We start from the raw sequence: 19,082 nt of genomic DNA, 5'->3' as shown, positions 1-19,082 counted from the left end.
GTGAGCCATCAGCCCAGAGCCCGACGCGGGGCTCGAACTCACGGACCGCAAGATCGTGACCTGGCTGAAGTCGGATGCTTAACCGACTGCGCCACCCAGGCGCCCCTACTTCATATTCTTAATAAAAGAGCAGAAAGCAAAGAAAACCTTTTATGAAATACCCTTTTGAGGAGATATTTGGTGAAATACATTTTTTTCAAGGTTCACTTAATTGAAATCAGAAAACAGCTAAGGAGTACCCATCTAAAGGCAAACAACTAATACATACATGCATTTTTTTCTTCACAAAATAAATTACTTCTGTGTTAAAAGATAGGGCCGCAAAGACAACTGTTAACAAAAGGTCACTGACCTTATACAGTAAAATCATGACTTTCTAAAAGAGAAATAGAAGATCTAATAAGAACAAGAACGACATAACTTAATTGGCAGAAGAAACTGGAAGATTCAGTTTGACAAACACCGTTAGAGAATTTTCATAATTTGACTTCTGAACACAAGTGAAGTTAGGGAAAAGTGAATATATAACCAGAGATAAATGGATTTAAAATACACAGCAGGGGCCCCTGGGTGGCGCAGTCGGTTAAGCGTCCGACTTCAGCCAGGGCACGATCTCGCGGTCCGTGAGTTCGAGCCCCGCGTCGGGCTCTGGGCTGATGGCTCAGAGCCTGGAGCCTGTTTCCGATTCTGTGTCTCCCTCTCTCTCTGTTCCTCCCCCATTCATGCTCTGTCTCTCTCTGTCCCAAAAAGTAAATAAATGTTGAAAAAAAAAATTAAAAAAAAAAAATAAAATACACAGCAAAACAAATCCTGAATATATCAATGCAAAAAACAAAAACAAAAAATAATAGTATTTGGAATCTAGTGCACCCATCAATTATAGTCAAGGAAATTTTAAATTTTCATCAACCAATCACTTTTCTTGATGACCAGGTTTAGTCCATAAATAAAAAATAAATGACAAAAATAAGCCACGCCAAAAACCAGTGTGATAAGTAGTCTATTTCCTAAGGGGATAAGGGTGTTTATTGAAACAGTCCTTGTGGATACAATAATAAATGCAGTTTTAATAAGAGGATAATTTACTTAAAAGACTGAACAATATTTACATTAAAACCCCTCATTGTTTGTGACAGACTTATAAAACCAAGTAAAAGGGATTCTCATTTATGTTTGCAATTGTCTGGATATTTGTGTCTCCTCCAAATCCATGTTGAAATGCTAATGCCCGATGTGAAGATATTAGGGTAGAGCTTTGGGGAGGCACTTAGGTCATGAACATGGGACCCTTATGAATGGGATTGGTGCTCTTAGAGATCCCACAGAGCTCCCTAACATTTTTTGCCAGATGAAGATATAACAAAAAGTCAACCCAAAGAGGGCTCTCACCTGACCATACAAACACCCTGTCTCGGACTTCCTGATTCCAAAACTATAAGAAATTTGTTTCTCTTTGTCTAGTCTCTAGTACTTTCTTACAGCAGCCCAAATAGACTAAGACAACGTTCAATCCAGAGGAATCTGGAGTTGGTTCGGAGTCAGTTATGTCAGAACTTAGAGCTTTTTGGTTCCAATTATTATTTTCAACCACCACAGAGACTCCATCTCAGAGACTGCTACTGTCCTTGAGTAACTGTATACTTCTGCAAGGTAAAAAGTTTTACTATCTTTCTTTCAAGTTCAATAATGATTATCATACTGATATTGAAGACGATCTTACGTTATCTCTGAATATAAAAAAAAGTACTTTATACACACCACCCCCAACATGCCCGCTGAATCAGAGAATCAGAAGCTAATTCAGATAAAAATCTTCAAATCTGTTGCCCTTCCTCCCATCTCTTGTTAGAATTCATGGTAAAACAGGGGCACCTGGATGGCTCAGTTTGTTAAGTGTCTGACTTCAGCTCAGGTTATAATCTCGCAGTTTGTTGAGTTTGAGCCCCACATCTGGCTCTGTGCTGACAGCTCAGAGCCTGGAGCCTACTTCAGATTCTGTGTCTCCCTCTCTTTCTACCCCTCCCCCATGTTCTGTGTCTCAAAAATAAATAAATGTTAAAAAACAAAAACAAAAACAAAAAACAAAGAATTCATGGTAAGGCAAGTCTGAATCACTGTTCACCTACATGACGACTACCCTTTTTTCTTCTCTTTGGAAGCTGAGTTAAAGGGGATGTCTCTACTTTGTTGACATGGAAAAAAACTCTGGTAACCAAGGTATGGATGGGAAGGATATAAAATGGCTTGTCCCAGACAGGATTATAATATTTTGTCTCTGATCCTTAGCATATATAGCCTGTGAGTGCCAGGCATCAGATATCATATCAGGACTATTAAAGGAGAGCTACAACTTTCTAAAAAAAAGAGCAATGGTTGTAGCAGTAAGCTTTCTCTGTAGATGCAATGACCTAGTCATGTGACGGTGGGTATGAACAGAGCTGGCTGCATGGACCTAAGAGGCTGTTGTGTTCTGGAAGGTAAAAAAATAATTATACAATAGCTCTTTTTCTTAATTTATGTTACTTAAGAGTCTAGAGCCAGGGACATCAAGGGGAAATGGGTTATTAAATCCTTAACATCTTTTATATATAAAAAGTAGAAAACATAAAAGTTACCTTTTTCACAGTTTTATCTGGTTCAAGAGCAATATCTGGAATGTTTGCATCCACCATCAAGGAAAACAAGTTCAATATCAGGTTAGAATACCTAGAGAGTGGGAAAGAAAGAAAAAATAGCAGTGTGTTAGAATTTTGCAGCTTCTTCTCCTGTCAAGAATATCCCTAGAGGCACCTGGGTGACTTAGTCAGTTGAGTTTCCAAATCTTGATTTTGGCTCAGGTCATTATCTCAGGGTTGTGGGATCGAGCCCTGTGTCAGGCTCTGTACTAAGCATGGAGGGTGCTTAGAATTCTTTTCTCTTTTTCTCTCTCTCTCTGCTCTTCTCCCCTGCTCGCTCTCTCTCTCTCCCTCTCTCTCAAAAAGAAAATAAAAATAAATGAATAAAAGCTCTCACTGGCCATCTCGTAGGGACTAACAATGGAGGTAGGGAAACTATTTCACAGATGTCCAGGTAGAAAAGAAACAATATGGATGCTGTCTGGATGTACTTTGGAGATGGAGTGGATGACACTTGCTGATGGTTTCAACGAGCAAGGGAGAGGGGGCAGAGGAACTGAATGTCACCAAGGATTCAGCCTAAGCAATGGGAAACTACTATTCACCAAAATAAGAGAGAATGAACAAAGAGCAGGATTTGGGGCTGAGGATCAGTAATATTCTGTTTTAGACATATTGAGTTTGAAATGCCTACCAGACTCTTAGTCAAGACATCAAGTAGGCAGTCAGAGAACTCAGGGGGGATATCAGGGCTGATGGTATTAGTTCAAAACACCAGCATTTGGTTCCTAACTAAAGCCACAGGTCTGGATGAAAATGCTGAAAAGGAGTTTAGGGGGAAAAACGATCCAGAACTTAATTCTAGACAGTTTAATATGTAAAGGTCAGACAGAAGAGGGAAGAAATCAGGAAAGAAGCAGAAGTGGTCAGCAAGGCAAAAAGAAAACAGAGGAGCGGGTTATACCAAATTGAAAAAAGGTTGTCAGGAACAAAGGGGTGCTCAACTGTGTCAAGCAGCAAGAAAGCAAAGTGGCCACTAGATTTGGTATAGGTGACAGTTTATCTCGATAAAATTAGTTTTGATAGGGTACATCTGGAAGTCTTACGCTGAAGGAAGAAAAGGAAGGTTAGTGGAGACAGTGAGAAAGACTTTTTTTAAATTTTTTTTTAATGTTTATTTTTGAGAGAGAGAGACCAGAGTATGAGTGGGAGAGGGGCAGAGAGAGAGAGAGGGAGACACAGAATCCAAAACAGGCCCCAGGCTCTGAGCTGTCAGCACAGAGCCCGATACGGGACTCGAACCCACTAACCGTGAGATCATGACCTGAGCCGAAGTCAGACGCTTAACCAACTGAGCCACCCAGGCACCAAGATAGACTTTTTTAAAGCAAATGGGCTGCGAAAGAGTAAAGAACTAGGGCAGAAGTACAATGTCTAGGACTATCCCAGACTTCTCCCCACCAGACAGACGCAAGAGGTACTCACCTAGCTGTGACAACCAAAACTGTCTCCAGACATTGTGAAATGTGCTTTGGGGAAAAGGGGAGTGTAAAACAGCTCTGGCTGAGAACCGCCACTTAAAACCAATGGTGAGAACACCATGGCTGTTGGAAGTTTCTTCAGTAACGTACAGCTGTTGCACTGTACACATGAGACAGGAAGGAACAGAGTTGTGATTAGAGATGAAGTGTCAGCAGGTGAGGTTATTGGACTGGATAAAAACGTGTAAGAAAGTTTAGAGAGAAGGGCAGTGATTATAGCTTGAGGGCATAAAATTCAGTGGGGAAAAGAGAAAAGTGAGAATATAAGGCAGATTTAGTATGGTGTAATTTTATATGGTGTAATGGTGACTGGACATTATCAGTGAGGTTGAAGTCTTCCAGGAAGGAGTATAATCCAAAAATGAGCTGCAAGGATAGACTATGTTGGTCAGAGTGGAAAGCTGGTGATTGAGATTTTGGAGGGGTAAATTAATGTTATTCATGAGAGGCAGTAGACAAGGCTGGTTCTACATGAAGAGGACAAGACACTCAGAGGTCAGGTCATGGCTGGACCACTTACGTGAATGTGGAAGTCACAGCAGTAGTCTTGAAGTAGACAATACAAGTTTTCAAGGAATAGAGCATGACAGACAGACACCTGACTTTTAGCAATGGGGAGGATACCTATTGGTGTGATCTCCCAGTGTGTGTGTCTATGCTTTTCTTCCTTAAGAAAGCAAGGAAAGAAATCATTTGGAAGTTGCAGCAGGGAGCAAGGGGGGCACCAAGCCCTTCTCTAAGCTCTACAATATGTAGGACATGGAAATAAAGAAGATCCACTTGAGAGGGCTGCAAGGACCATGGCATCAGCAGAGTACAGCCACCTGCTATGTATTATGTCATGAATAAAATATGCTCTTGCAATCAACCCTCAATTATTTGTACTCTCCTTTGTTGACCATACAGTTTTTTCCCATCTTGTCATAAGGGAATCTCAGGGTAAATTCAGAGTAATATTTCAGAGGTTCTCAAAACTGGCTGCCCACTAGACTCACCTGGGAGCTTTTTAAAAATATTAATGCCTGAGCCCAATCCCATACCAAGTAAATCAGATGGGCCCCCAAACTATTTTCCCCCTAAAGTTCCCCCAGGCAATTCTAATGGACAGCCAGGATCCATGTTAAAATGTTTGTTTTTGTGGAAACATATGTGTGTTTCTTTTTAAAAAGGCAAATATTAATGTTTTCTGGATTATCTGTTGGTTTTAAGTTAACCACCCATGCTTCTATTATTGTAGCAAAAGGAAACAAAATGTAAATAAGGAATAGTCTATAAGAAGCTTAAACATTCAATTATTTTGTAGAACATCTGTCACAACCTTAACTTTTACACCTGCTGCTATGAACCTGCATTTTCCATTTAAGATAAGGTGAGCGACCCCAAACAGAAAGTATACATTCTGAGTAGTCATTCAATATCCTACCCAGAAAATAGATTTAAAGGTTACTAGAAATCTTTAAAACCATTATCAAGAAAAAATATAAGGTCATACAAAGATGGTCTAAATTTTTCAGTGAAAACCTTTAATACTAAAAATAGGAATGCATACAATTAATAGGTATTATTTAGTAAAAGATAATAATATATTTTGTTACATAAAAATCGTAACACCATAAAATGTGTTCTAACATCTATACAGTTGTAAGCATTCACAACTTAGTTCAAAACAGACTGCTCTACTTATGTGGTCAGATGTTAGTAATGGTTTCTTGTTGCAGGAAATGAGCAACAATTAACAAAAACCATGAAACCAAACCCTAATAATAAAAGTGTCAAGTAACCTTAACTCCAAACTGACTCAACTATCAGGTTAATTCTCATGTCATAAAGAAAAATTTTTACTAACAGAACCATATTCCAAAATACAACATTAAAAAATAAATGTTGATCCAAATATTAGGGTCCAGCTGATCTTAACCAAAGTATAGTGACATTTAAAAACAAATAAAAAATAAAAGTTTTCATGACTTAACATAAAATTATTTAGATTACTCTGTGATTTTTCTTAGCAGTGATAAAAGTTAACTTTGGCTCCACATTAATAACCTGCCTCTGTTTTTTCCATTCTACTGAATTGCTACTAATCCATTATCAATGACAGTTTATAAAGCACATTGTTTTCCTTCTGCTTTCAGTAAGACAGAGCACCCCTGACATTTCTCTAGTTATCATTTCATATCATTCTGTCTGCCTCCTTACCGAGAATGCCATGGTTCCATCTAGTTTTTAGGAGGCTTGGACTATTTTAAATTAAAAATCCTAAGATATTAAAGTGGAACTTTCATCTCTCTGAAAGTGTTTCTGCATCACCAGACAAATCACAGAGCACTCATCTTCCATTATTGTTTTAGCATTTCTGAAAGCAAAACTGAGTCACTCTGCCACCTAAAGGATAAATAGTGTGACTGTTTGTAAAATGCACATCAGAGTTTGTGACACATGGTACAGACTGAGTTAACAATGAAGGCCTAATGAGTCACTGCCAAGATGAAATCTAATTAATAGTGTACAGCCACTCTCTTAGGACCAACTGCATCAACATCGTCCAGGAACATGGTCTCAACCCAGATAAGAAGCAGAAATTCATTTAATAACCATACACTGGGAGTCTTACGTTCTAACCATATGAGTAACAGGCTATAAAGACAAATAAGACAGAACCCATGTGCATAGGCAGCTCACTGTCTACTGGTTATAATTTCATCTGGAAGAGGTGAAAGAAGGTAGTAGGTCTCCTGGGCTGGGAGTTTTCATTGGACTAAGAATATTCATTTTTGCAAAGTTAAGTTGAAAATGGATTTAGAGTCAAATGATCCCGTCATTTTTGACTAACCATCAGAGCCATGTCCTAAATTTAACCAACCTGACTTAATTTACTTTTTTCCTGATGATATATGATGTTACAAGTTCTAAGTAAACCAGGATGAAGAAAGCAGAGATGGAATAGCATTGGAGAAGAAGGGATAGAGAAAAATCAACCGTTTTCCTTCAGCAAAATGACTGATGAGGTGTTAAAAGGAGAAAAATCATGTGTAACATTTATTACTCCATCATTTAACAAACTTCTGAATGCTCCTGAAGAGCAACCAAAACCAAGGCTGATAAAATTGCTAAAGAATAAAAATGAATGGATTAATATCACTTTAAATAAGCTAAATGCTTCATTCTTTGATAAAAAAAGTGGGAAGTGAGCTTGGGAGAAGTTAAACAACTCAATATCGTGATTATAATCCTTCCAGACTGGCTTCAGGGAGATGTGAATGGTTATGAAGCTTCTTAATCTTTTCTCTATTCCAGCACTGTCAAAGAACACAGTATATTTTATTAAAATGATTTTAACCCACTGATTTTGAAGCTTCCATATTTGCCTAATCTTGTGTAATGTCAGCTTCTTGTTTGGTGGATTTAGCAATCAAATATTTAGTAGGAAAGCAAGAGAGTCTTCTTTCTTTTGCTATCAGACTGTTTATCAAAACAGACATCAAACGTATATTAAGAAATACCGGGGTGCCTGGGTGGCTCAGTCGGTTGGGTGTCTGAATTCTGCTCAGGTCATCTCACGGTTTGTGACTTTGGGCCCCGGAGCCCTGCAATCGGGATGTGCGCTGACAGCTCAGAGCCTGGAGCCCACTTCTGATTCTGTGTCTCATTCTCTCTCTGCCCCTCCCCCACTTGTGCTTTGTCTCTCAAAAATAAATAAATGTAAAACAAAAAAATTTTTTAAATACATTTGTCTGTGTCATTCTGAGAAAGAGTGATGTGAAAGAATGTATACATTGGAACAACTCCTTTTCTTGCTCTATGAAATGAATTTATCAAAATTCTTTATGCCAAGCAAATCAACTTACCTTCGAAGGTGGAGGAAAGCCGTGTAACACTGTTTACGAAACTCTTGGTACTGCTCACTCTGGGTGCCCCCCATTCCTTCCACCATTTCTTTATTCAGCTTCATTGGAGGAGGAAGAGGCTTTGGATCCCGACCCAAAATATATCCGAAGTCTATGTGGAAGAGTTTGCCTGGATGTTGATAAGAAACTCATTTGTTATCTTTAAAAACTGAGAAGGGAATATGTCTTATTATTGTATGTGCAGTGTCTCTTCACAACGAATACTAAGTCATGATGAAGTCTATTCAATTGTTGAATCCTCTACAGCCAGGCTCGGGTGTGGCCTTAAGAGCATACTGCAGTTCATTGTAACGCAGTTATTCAAATGAAACTTCGGTTAAAATAATCTCATAGTAATATTAATCTATATTCTACTTCAAGATCTCCAGAATCAAAGACAATCAAAGGCTACATAACTTAAGGTACTAGCAGAAATTAGTGTCCTGCAGCAAATTTCTCACCCTGAAGTTTACACAAACTCCATTCATACATCAGAAGACCATTTCTTTTAAGTATTTCTGAAACGAATCCTTTAACTTTTCACTTGTAAGTATTTCTGAAACGAATCCTTTAACTTTTCACTATTCCCCTCACAAAAAAAAAAAAAAAAAAAAAAAAAAATCCCCCAAATTACAAATTATATTCTTCGCTTCTTCTAAACCATTTTCAACTAATCCATGTCACTCATTAGCTGCAAACTAGGAAACCACAGTATTTTTTTTTCATTTTTTTTTAACGTTTTATTTATTTTTGAGACAGGGAGAGACAGAGCATGAACAGGGGAGGGTCAGAGAGAGGGAGACACAGAATCCGAAACAGGCTCCAGGCTCTGAGCTGTCAGCACAGAGCCCGACGCGGGGCCCGAACTCACGGACCGCGAGATCATGGCCTGAGCCGAAGTCGGCCGCTTAACCAACTGAACCACCCAGGCGCCCCAAGAAACCACAGTATTTATGTCTACCAAGAACTGAATACAGCTGCAGTGCCCACGAAGACAAATTGTCCATGCATGAGTCGCCAAAGCCCACAGACTAGACATGTAAAAATGTGATTGATTATTCACTTTAGAGAAGGATTCACCACCGAATTCATAAGCATTTTGTGACTTACAAGTAGGTGTAAAAGAAGCATACATTTTAACACAAAGAGTAGCCGCGTGGATCCTACAACCCAAGCTCCACCAAGGCAGGGATTTATGCCGTTTCGTACATCACTCTACCCATGCCTTAGAATAGTTTCTGGCACACTAGGCACTCACTTTTGAATGAAGGGATGAATTCATTTAAAAAAACAACAACCTAAAATCTTCCTAGTGTAATCTTCCCACTCTTGTTTGTCTTGTGATACATTATATGACCTGTTTTATGTGAAAACCTATCCTCCATCATGCATTTGGGAAGCTTAGGTTCCCCCTACCCCTCCAGGGGAGCAGCCAAAAACTTTCCTTCTTCAAGTACATGTACTGAGTTTGAGCATACTTTTGCCATCCTGCAAAGTATTTTTATACATCAATTCTATCCATTAACATATTAGCTAAACCCCCTACCTCTTTCTCTGTGCATTATTACTGTTATCTGTGAATGTTATACTCCATCATTAGGTCACTGTTGGAAATTTAAGGCAATGATGGGCACAGAACTGACTCTGGGTGGCAGTGAAATCCCAGGTGAACAGTGACACACTGGCAGGCGTTCTGAGTCAGTGGTATAACTGCCCCTTAGTACGACTGACACCTTCACATCTCACTTGATGAGGTATGTGACCCGGACAAAGCCACTTAATGTTTTAATCCTCACTTTCTAAACTGCACAATAGGTTAATACCGTTGATTACCTCATAAGACAGAATTAAAAAGAGATAAAGATATGTTATCTTAAAATAGTACCTGATACACAGTAAACAGTCTAAATGTCTCCTGTCATTATTATTATTTCCAACTAAGCTACAGATGACAGGGTCAAGCAAAATAAAAAACCCCATTTAAGTCAAGAATGATTACATCTATAGCCTTGTCTCATTTAAGAAGCTATGTCCCTCAGAGGAAAAAAACATTTTACTCTGAACATAAAACTAAATCAAGCTATATGATATCTAATGACCATGTCTCCTAAAGGCGCATACAAATGTTTATCTTAAATACTTTGAATACCACTTTTTTTAAAAAATGTAAAATGCTAAACACTGCTCAAAAAGAAATATTAATAAGTACCACTTTAAAGACATTTAAAATATACTGAATTGGTATTTATATGTTCCTTATACCTGAGATCACTACTGCCAGGGATTAGTAAAATTAAATATTAAAGGGATAAGCAATCTTATTTGCAACTCATCTCAGGCATCGTTCTTAAAATGAAAAACTAAATAATACATTAAGCCGGAAATCCTATACAACTTTGAAAATGAGAGAGAACTTCGGATTTGCCAAGACCAGGTAATAATAATAATGATAATAATAATAATAAGTCCAGATTAAAGGCAATAATGATATTAAGCTTGTGTAAAATTCAAAGTAGACATTGGCGTTATTTTCACGCATTAGTAAAGAAAACTACACCAAAAATTATCTGGAGTAGACAGCAGACAATGTACTACATTTGGGATATGGAGTTCATATATAAAAAGAAACAACAGCTTATTTATGATTGCTCACAAAACAAGTGTTGGAAGGTTTAAACACTATCATCACCTGCCTATAGAAAAACTACCCATTAACAATGTAACTATTGCACTGAAAACCAGTTTTCCATTTCTCCACATCATCTCCTTGTCTTTGTTTTTCAAGCTTATACCACACTTAAAATGTTCTGTTCAAATTGGAGAAATGATGAAAATCTCATAAGAACTTTCAAAAAAATGCGTGTATCTAGTATAGTAAATGACAGATGGGGGAGGTGAGAGGAGAAGGAATTATAATTAGATAAAGCAAGGAACCTATATAGAATTGGAAAAGGGTTTGCTCTCTCCAAAATAACAAAGTAACAGTTTAGCGAATTGGTTCCTCAAGCTCACACCCAGGGCTTACTAAGCAAGGATTTGTAAGTAGTTACTAGTGAGGCTCCTACTTCAAAACACTTCAGCTAAGAATATAATGAAATTATTTCTTCACTTATCTTTCTCCCCAAAGTTAACTCTTACTGAACCATTAGGAGTCTTATAATTAAGAATTGTGCTTTATTTATTTTTGCATAGTACTGAAACCTAGGATAATGCCCTAGCATGCAGAAGGACTCAGTGTAGCTATTTTGCATTTACTTAACCAATGACACCTCAACTTCACATTTACAGCTTAGGCACCTTTTAATAACATTGCTATTGCAAGAAATTTTCTTCTGGAAATGATAGTTCTTACGGGAAATTGTTTTGTTTAAAATTTTTGTATTTTCATATCCATTAAGATCTACAACAAAATTAATACAGGCTGAGTCTGGATCACCTAGATGCTACCTTACTACTTAGTACTATCCTGTGATTTCACTTTTTGATTGGGTTGGTATTAAACAACAAGGCTACTTTAACTTTTTCAGGCTAACACTAAGAGAAGCAGAATTGGTTATATCTTCAAATTACCTAACAGCATGCCGAAATAATGAAGGTTATAAAGTAGTTCAAGTAGAGAAAAGTAGTTTCAGAATATTCACATGAGATATATTTACAGTGCTCTGAACTCAAACTCATACTATACTATCTGCACCATATTCACACTGCAAGTGACATTTAGTTACAATATTATTTCATCTGTCACATTAATGTTGTTGGATTGCATTTTGCTAGTTTGTAACATGATTTAATTTATAAAGTTATTTTTTATTTTATAGTATAGAAGAGTAGACGCACAAGAAGTTAGTATTAGCTTTACCTTGTACATATTTAAGATTATAAACTCAGCACAATGGGTTTTACTTCTATTTAAAACAGTTCTGTGTATTACTCATGATTGAAAAACACCATTTCCGAATCCCAAATTGGACTTCAGAGGTCCCTAACTACAATAAAATTAATTTTGGGGGGAAAGCCATAGACCTCACCAAATCCCCAAGGGAAGTTCATGATTCCAAAAAGATGAGAAAGTACTTTTAGAACAAGGAGTTTGATAATTGTAGTATTTACTGGGAAAGCATCATTTCTTAATGCTTAAGGTCCAAGGAAGCAGGCTCTCATTCAATTTTCCATTATTTGGTAAAAAGCCCTGATCAACTTCTCTTAAGGATTCCATTTCCTTAAACTAAATGTGTATTCCCTGTAGCTAAGCTAAGCACTTCATTCTGTGCTTTCCTCTCACTCTGGAGCTCCCATTTGTTTTCTACCTTGTTAGACAAATGCCAGTCTACCCCTCAAAAGGTAAAGAGATGAAAAACTTACATTATAGGTACAGATAAGCTTTCCTTGGTTTTGTTTAATTATTTAAATAATGTTTTGTTCAGGGCACCTGGGTGGCTCAGTTGGTTAAGGGTCTGACTTCGGTTTAGGTCATTATCTCGTGGTCCATGAGTTTGAGCCCTGCATCAAGTTCTGTGTTGTCAGCTCAGAGCCTGGAGCCTGCTTCAGATTCTGTGTCTCGCTCTCTCTCGGCCCCTCCCCTGCTCACACTCTGTCTCTCTCTCCCAAAAATAAGTAAACATTAAAAAAATTTTTTTTTAAATCCTGTTTTGTTCTGTTACCAATATAATTTCTAATGATACTTAGCACTTGAGCAGATAACCTATCTGACCCCTCTTTGATTCAAACTGATTTTTAATAAATCATGCTATCCTAGTATCAAACTGTATCAGCCATCACACATGGTTTATTTTAATGGGCTCCATCCTTTAATAAGAAACCTAGCCCCACTTTTCTCTGTCTCACCACAGGCATTACTGGAAGTCCAGTGTGGGCTATGCACCACTGCTTGCAAATGGAGAGTATATTTCTATCTTTCTTGTAAGAAAACTCTCAAAGAATAGGATTACTGCTTAATTATACGGTATAAAAGATTCAGTATCTAACAATGAAACCATTATTATGCTTTGCAAGTTCAAAGAGTCATGTATTTTGAAAAGAGGCTATTAATGTTTTAAGAAAATTCATCCTTGCAGATACCAAAGGGAGCGGCTCTTTTAAAGTTAATATCTAAAATGAAACTTACAATGATTTTATAAATGCACTTCATGAAATTTTTTAAAAAAATGTTTAATTAAGAAATTCAGGAAGTATGGGCTTATTCAAATCTATTAACAAATTTATTAACTTTAATCAAGAGGTAAAGTGTACATAAAACAAACTGTTTGTTGATTGCAAATACCTCCTTTTGTCCCTGACTTGCAATACAAAGGGAATAAGATGTGCTAATTAAATTTTCTTATTTGAATAAGTGACACGAACTTATTTCTAAAATTGTGGTTCAAAGTATTTGTAGTTCTTGGATTAAAGACAAAAGATATTGCTGAAATGAACTGTATTTTATAGTTTTTTTTTTAATTTCCCTTTTGTCTATTCAATAATTACATATGACCAATCTCAAAATTGTACTTACTCCATTTTTTTCACAACTCTGCTTATACCTTCTATTTGACAATTTTCTTCTGTTCCCTATAATCCAAACTCGATTTTTTTTTTTAAATCCCACACAATTCCCCAATTCAAATATTCTTCCCTGCCACTCTACTCTATAATAAGTTTCCCAGTCTTCAGTTTCTTGGCATACACCTGACATTTTACTATTTTTCCACAGAATGCCTTTTATTTCTTATGTGAATGTTGTATTTTTCTTATGTTTCTTCATGTGAATGTTGAAGTTGCCCTACTATGAAACCTAGAAACAAAGAAGGTAGTGAAAAACCATTTACTGATACAATGGAAACTGTATTTTTAGAATTAAAAACGCTCCTTAAGCTACACTCCGAATGTTCCCAATGCTTATTAGTTAAGCCCTTATGATATACTTGGTTAGAGCTATTTTCACTTACAGTTAAAAGCACAGTAATGATGAAATATTTTTAGTAATCGTTTTTGAGTAACGAAAATAATACATACATAAGTAAAGATCAGTATAGACATTCCAATTATCTGCTAAATATTTCATATAATTTATTTTTTCACATTCAACTGTTAAGATCTTAGGTTTCTGATGATAGGAACAAAATTTAGCTAACTAATGAAAGGGGGGCAAAACATATCTATGTAGTATATCTGATTATATAGTCCATTTCTATTCAAGAAAAACTTTTAAATGATCTTCATTTTCATTTTTCCTACAGTTATTAAGGCCAATAAAGGATCTATTCCCTGCAATATTCTTTTCTTCTACAGAACTGTTTTAATGTCTAAAACAGAACAGAAACCTTTTATAGATTTTTTTAAAAACCTAAAAAACGGCCTTTGATATTAATTCTAAAACTGTTTTGTGTAAAATTTTATGCTCTTAAGAATTACTGAAGACCCCAAATAAACCTTAGTTGGGCTACTTCTATAGATATTTCCTGCATTTTAAATTAACACTGAGACCTCCCAAAAATATTAATCTAAAAATAAGTGAACATTTTAACATTTTTTATGAATAATAACTATTTTCTAATACAAAAAAATTAATGAGATGAGTGACACTCCTTTCATTTTGCAAACCTCTTTAATGTCTGGTTTAATAGGTGACTGCTAGATTCTCATATTTGTTTCTTTCTATTGTGTTATTTTGATATAAGTAAGAAGAGAATCCAGCTTCTAAATATATACAAACTTTCAGAATTTTAATTACGTTTTCAGATAATTATGGATAGTTTTCTTTGATACTTAAATTCTCAGGCCTACCATCCAGGCTGCATCAGAAACTGAGCCTGGGGCCCAGCAATCTATAGTTTAAGTTGCTCTCCAGGTGATACTGATAAAGACAAAGTCGGAGGACTTCTGATCTACTTTACGTTGACTAATACAACTCTTAACTTCAGTTAGATCACTATGGAAGAGACAGCGGCAAGGTGAATCACTTCAGTGAATAAAAACTCATACTTGATACCAATGGTTACTGTTTCTCTGTGTTGTACAACCCCATTACTTTTAAATTTGACACCTCTTTTGTTCGAGGGGTCACTATAAAAATGTACTAACTTTTTATATCTGGTTTATGGTTGCTAGCCTATGGTGGAACTTGAATGCTTTAAAGTTCATTAAAAATGAACCCCCTCCAAATTATGTATTGCAAAACAAATACAGTGTCTACCCAGCTTTAAGAAATATATCACCTGATAAGAAAACTTACATAAAAAAAAGTAATGTCCTAATCTACAGTTTTACTTCAATGAATCAAGCTTTGCCATATAAAAGGTGATACAAAAGGAAATAGATTGATTTGTCTCCACAATCTGACCTAAATCAATCTAACCAACCTATGTATTACCTGCAAAGGCATTGATTATTTCAGCTTCCAGGTATTTTTGCTAGAATGCGTACTTTTACTGGAATGTGTAGCTCATAGAAACCCAGCACATTCTTCATACTAAGTTACTTTCTCCGTGATATAAGTTTCAGCTCCTTAGGCATAAAGAGTATATATAGCACTTTATCATTTTCTATTACTTCTAATGAGAGGAAACAATGTCCTTCTAAATACAGCACCAGGGCACCTGGGTGGCTCAACTGGTGAAGCGACCTTTATTTCAGCTCAGGTCATGATCTCATGGTTGTGAGATTGAGTCTCACATCAGGCTCCACACTTGAGTATGGAGACTGCTTAAGATTTTCTCTCTCTCTCTCCCCATCTGTCCCTCTCCCTCTCTCTAAAAAAGAAACAAACAACAACAAACAAACAAGAAAAAAACCCAGCACCTTTTAAGGCACCATTAACAATTTCTTTATGATAGGTTTCATTAAGTATAAGAAGACTGCCAGGGGCGCCTGGGTGGCTCATTTGGTTGGTGATTGACTTCAGCTCAGGTCATGATCTCATGGTTCGTGAGTTCAAGTCCCATGTTGGGCCTGTGCTCACAGCTCAGAGCCTGGAGCCTGCTTCAGATTCTGTGTCTCCCCTCTCTCTCTACCCCTCCCCTGCTCATACTCCGTGTCTCTCTGTCTCTCAATAATAAATAAATGTTAAAAAAAAATTAAAAAAAAAAGACTGTCAGATTTCTGATACTGAAAAATTCAAGAAACTTTCAAAATATCATATTTTAAATAATGTCTGAAAAGAAAATTATTCACATGATTGTGAGTCCTTGTCATTATCTAAGCATCTAAAGTAATGATTAATGGAGACTAAAAAGTATTTATGGATTAAAAAGGGGTGGTCTTATGTGCCTGATTCTCTTTTGCATACATCAACTGAGAAAAAACAAACTGGTAAATACTACAATGTCTATAGTCTACAGTAAAAATAAGTTTAGGCAGGAAAACAGATTATTCTAGAAACCCTAAAGATGGATAAAAATAACATGAAAAAACTTCATTCATTTGTTCATTTTAAAAGCATTTACTAGGTGCCTACCAACTGCATAAAACATTTTACACCCCTTTCTCTCAAGTCCCAGGGAATAAACAAGCACATTAAGAAAGTAAATCTATAGATTTCGGTGTGCCTGGGTGGTTCAGTCGGTTAACTGTCCAACTCTTGAATTTGGCTCACGTCATGATCTCATGGTTCATGGGATTGATCCCCACATCAAGTTCCACACTGTCAGGGCAGAACTGGCTTGGGATTCTCTCTCTCCCCCCCTTCTCTCTGCCCCTCCTCCACTCTCTTTATCAAAATAAATAATTTTTTTTTAATGGCAAGTTGGGGTGCCTGGATGGCTCAGTCAAACTCTGACTTTGGCTCAGGTCATGATTTCATGGTTTGTGGGTTTGAGCCCGGCATGGGATTCTATGCTGAAGGAACCTGGAGCCTGCTTCAGATTCTGTGTCTCTCACTCTCTCTGCCTCTCCTGTGCTCATACTCTCTCTCTCTATCTCTCTCTCAAAAATAAATAAACATTAAATATTTTTTTTTAATAAAGTAAGTCTATAGATTTAGATTTTACAGTATTTTTAACCTACCAAACTAATTAACTTAAATACAAATAGCTTAGGAAGCATCACCATTTGAGTAGTAACTAAGTTCTCCCTATGGAAGATTTTGAACTTCTGTGTTATACCCTAAGAAAAAAATAAAACACTTAAACAAACATATTTACTTTCAAAATATCAAGATTTACCTTAAAACAGAAAGAATAACATTAAATCCATGATAAAATTGACTGTTTCTCTCTCATAAACCTTCCTACACTACTAAAATAAAGGGCCAATCAAAACAGAATTTAAAAGGCAGTAACTGAAAGGAGTTTGTATTTTTAAGAGTGGGAAAAAGAAATTTTTGAAATACATTAATTATATTTTTATCTCTAAAATTATGACTGCAAATAAAAAAGCTACATAAGCCAAAAAAGGAAGGCATTCTTCTTTCTTGGTAGTAAACCAACAAAGAAAGCCATAATAGCTAGCCAGTCCTTAAGAAATGTTGACTATATGCTCGATACGTATAAAACCTTGCCCACATTATCTCATTCAACTCTCACACACCACAGGCAGAGAGGTTCTATTCTTATGGGCACATTCAGAAAAGAGACTGAGTCATAGAGAGAGACAACTTACCCAAAGTCACCCAATGGTGGAGGGGCAATTTAAAACTAAAGATGTTTACTTTAGATCCTGACACATTAACTCCTATGTGAGACTGTTCCTCAGAATTAAAAAAGGATGTGCATCAATTTGACATAAAGTTAAAGAATGATGAAGAAAAGTTTCCAATTAGGGAACAATGACTTTCTTACCTTCAGGCTTTGTGACAAAAGGTTCAGAGAGCATTACTCTGAAGTGCTGAAACAGACAAAGAGTCACCACTCCTCTCACCGTACAAATGGACAGCTCCAGATTAGAAGAGCCATCCTCAGGAACTACAGGGAACTTTCCATTTACTACAGATATCTAGCTCTTTGTTTTCATTTATGAATGTTTTTCATTTATTTATATACTGATATAAATGTTCATTCTGTTATAAAGTCTGTAAATCATAAACAATAAAGTTTTTCAGTTATACCAGTCCTGGTTTTTCCCCCTCAAATTTTAAAAAATAAACAATAAAAAAATTTTTCCCCACAGTTGAGATAAACCCAAATCAGGCTTTGAGTCCTGTCACAATCAAATAACCCTGAACAAACTTCTCAAAGCTTCCTCAAAGGATACCAGCTCTGAAAGAAATTCACGTTTCCAATCCCATTCTAGAGCTTAAATTTTTAATTTCTTGCCCAAATAATGCTACATCACTGCACTGATAAGCGAAATACCATTCACTCAAAATTTGCTTCAGGAAAACAATGTTATAAGTGACCACAGGGCAATACACTGACAAAGGAATTAACAGACTGTCACATTTATGGTGGACACACAATGCCCTCTGCTGGACAAGCTGAGGATACTTCAACCAAGCTAAAGTATCAACACACCAATAAACCCAGGCAAAAAAATTTCTGGGAAATCTGTAATTGAGTCTCATATTTTGCCTTTTTGCACATTATTGTTGTATGCATTTTGAAATTCTTTCTATGCAGTGAAACATTTTCCTCTACACACTTCTAAAGTTATCAATCTGACCCTCTTGTGTCTCATCTAAGTTTACAGGTGGAACAGTGTGTTGGGGGCAAATCTCCAAGAGATCCCCAATAAAATGAAATCTAAGTATCTTCTTCCTCTCTGCTCCATCTGCTCCATGACAAGGAACGGGGCACAGAAGAATCAGTGGAACTCTAATTACAATTCCAAACCACTTTCATCTGAAAGCAAAGTCATGGATACTACACCTGCTCAAGCTGGCAGATAAGAAGACAAAAGGTATTTTATTCTGAAGAATGGGAGCAATGTTACTTACAATAAAAACTGCACCATCAACACTGAGACTGGAGAGTTACATAAGAGAATCTAAAGTTTTAAAGTTTTAATATGTCAAAGTCTGTGCCTAAGACATAGTGGATCCAAAATACACAATGGAGGAGCTTCATGATACTTGAGGCATTTTTTAACTACAAGTTCTAAGGTGTATT

The 19,082-nt window shown here is 36.5% G+C and overlaps 1 protein-coding gene across 1 annotated transcript in view; it reads right to left on the bottom strand.

The window, feature by feature from the left end:
- Positions 1–19,082, bottom strand: part of PIK3C3 (phosphatidylinositol 3-kinase catalytic subunit type 3) — a 148,095-nt gene that overhangs the window by 18,173 nt on the left and 110,840 nt on the right. Inside the window, exons 22-23 of the mRNA XM_045459425.1 lie at positions 8,005–8,173; positions 2,616–2,706 (exon numbers count right to left, since the gene is read on the bottom strand). Coding sequence (XP_045315381.1) covers positions 2,616–2,706; positions 8,005–8,173 — 260 coding nt within the window. The remainder of the gene's footprint in view (positions 1–2,615; positions 2,707–8,004; positions 8,174–19,082) is intronic.

The sequence above is a fragment of the Leopardus geoffroyi genome, chromosome D3 (assembly GCF_018350155.1).
Source record: "Leopardus geoffroyi isolate Oge1 chromosome D3, O.geoffroyi_Oge1_pat1.0, whole genome shotgun sequence".
In the NCBI taxonomy this organism is placed as follows: domain Eukaryota; kingdom Metazoa; phylum Chordata; class Mammalia; order Carnivora; family Felidae; genus Leopardus; species Leopardus geoffroyi.
The sequence above is the reverse complement of the archived record's forward strand: the minus strand, read 5'-3'. Positions and strand labels throughout refer to the sequence as shown.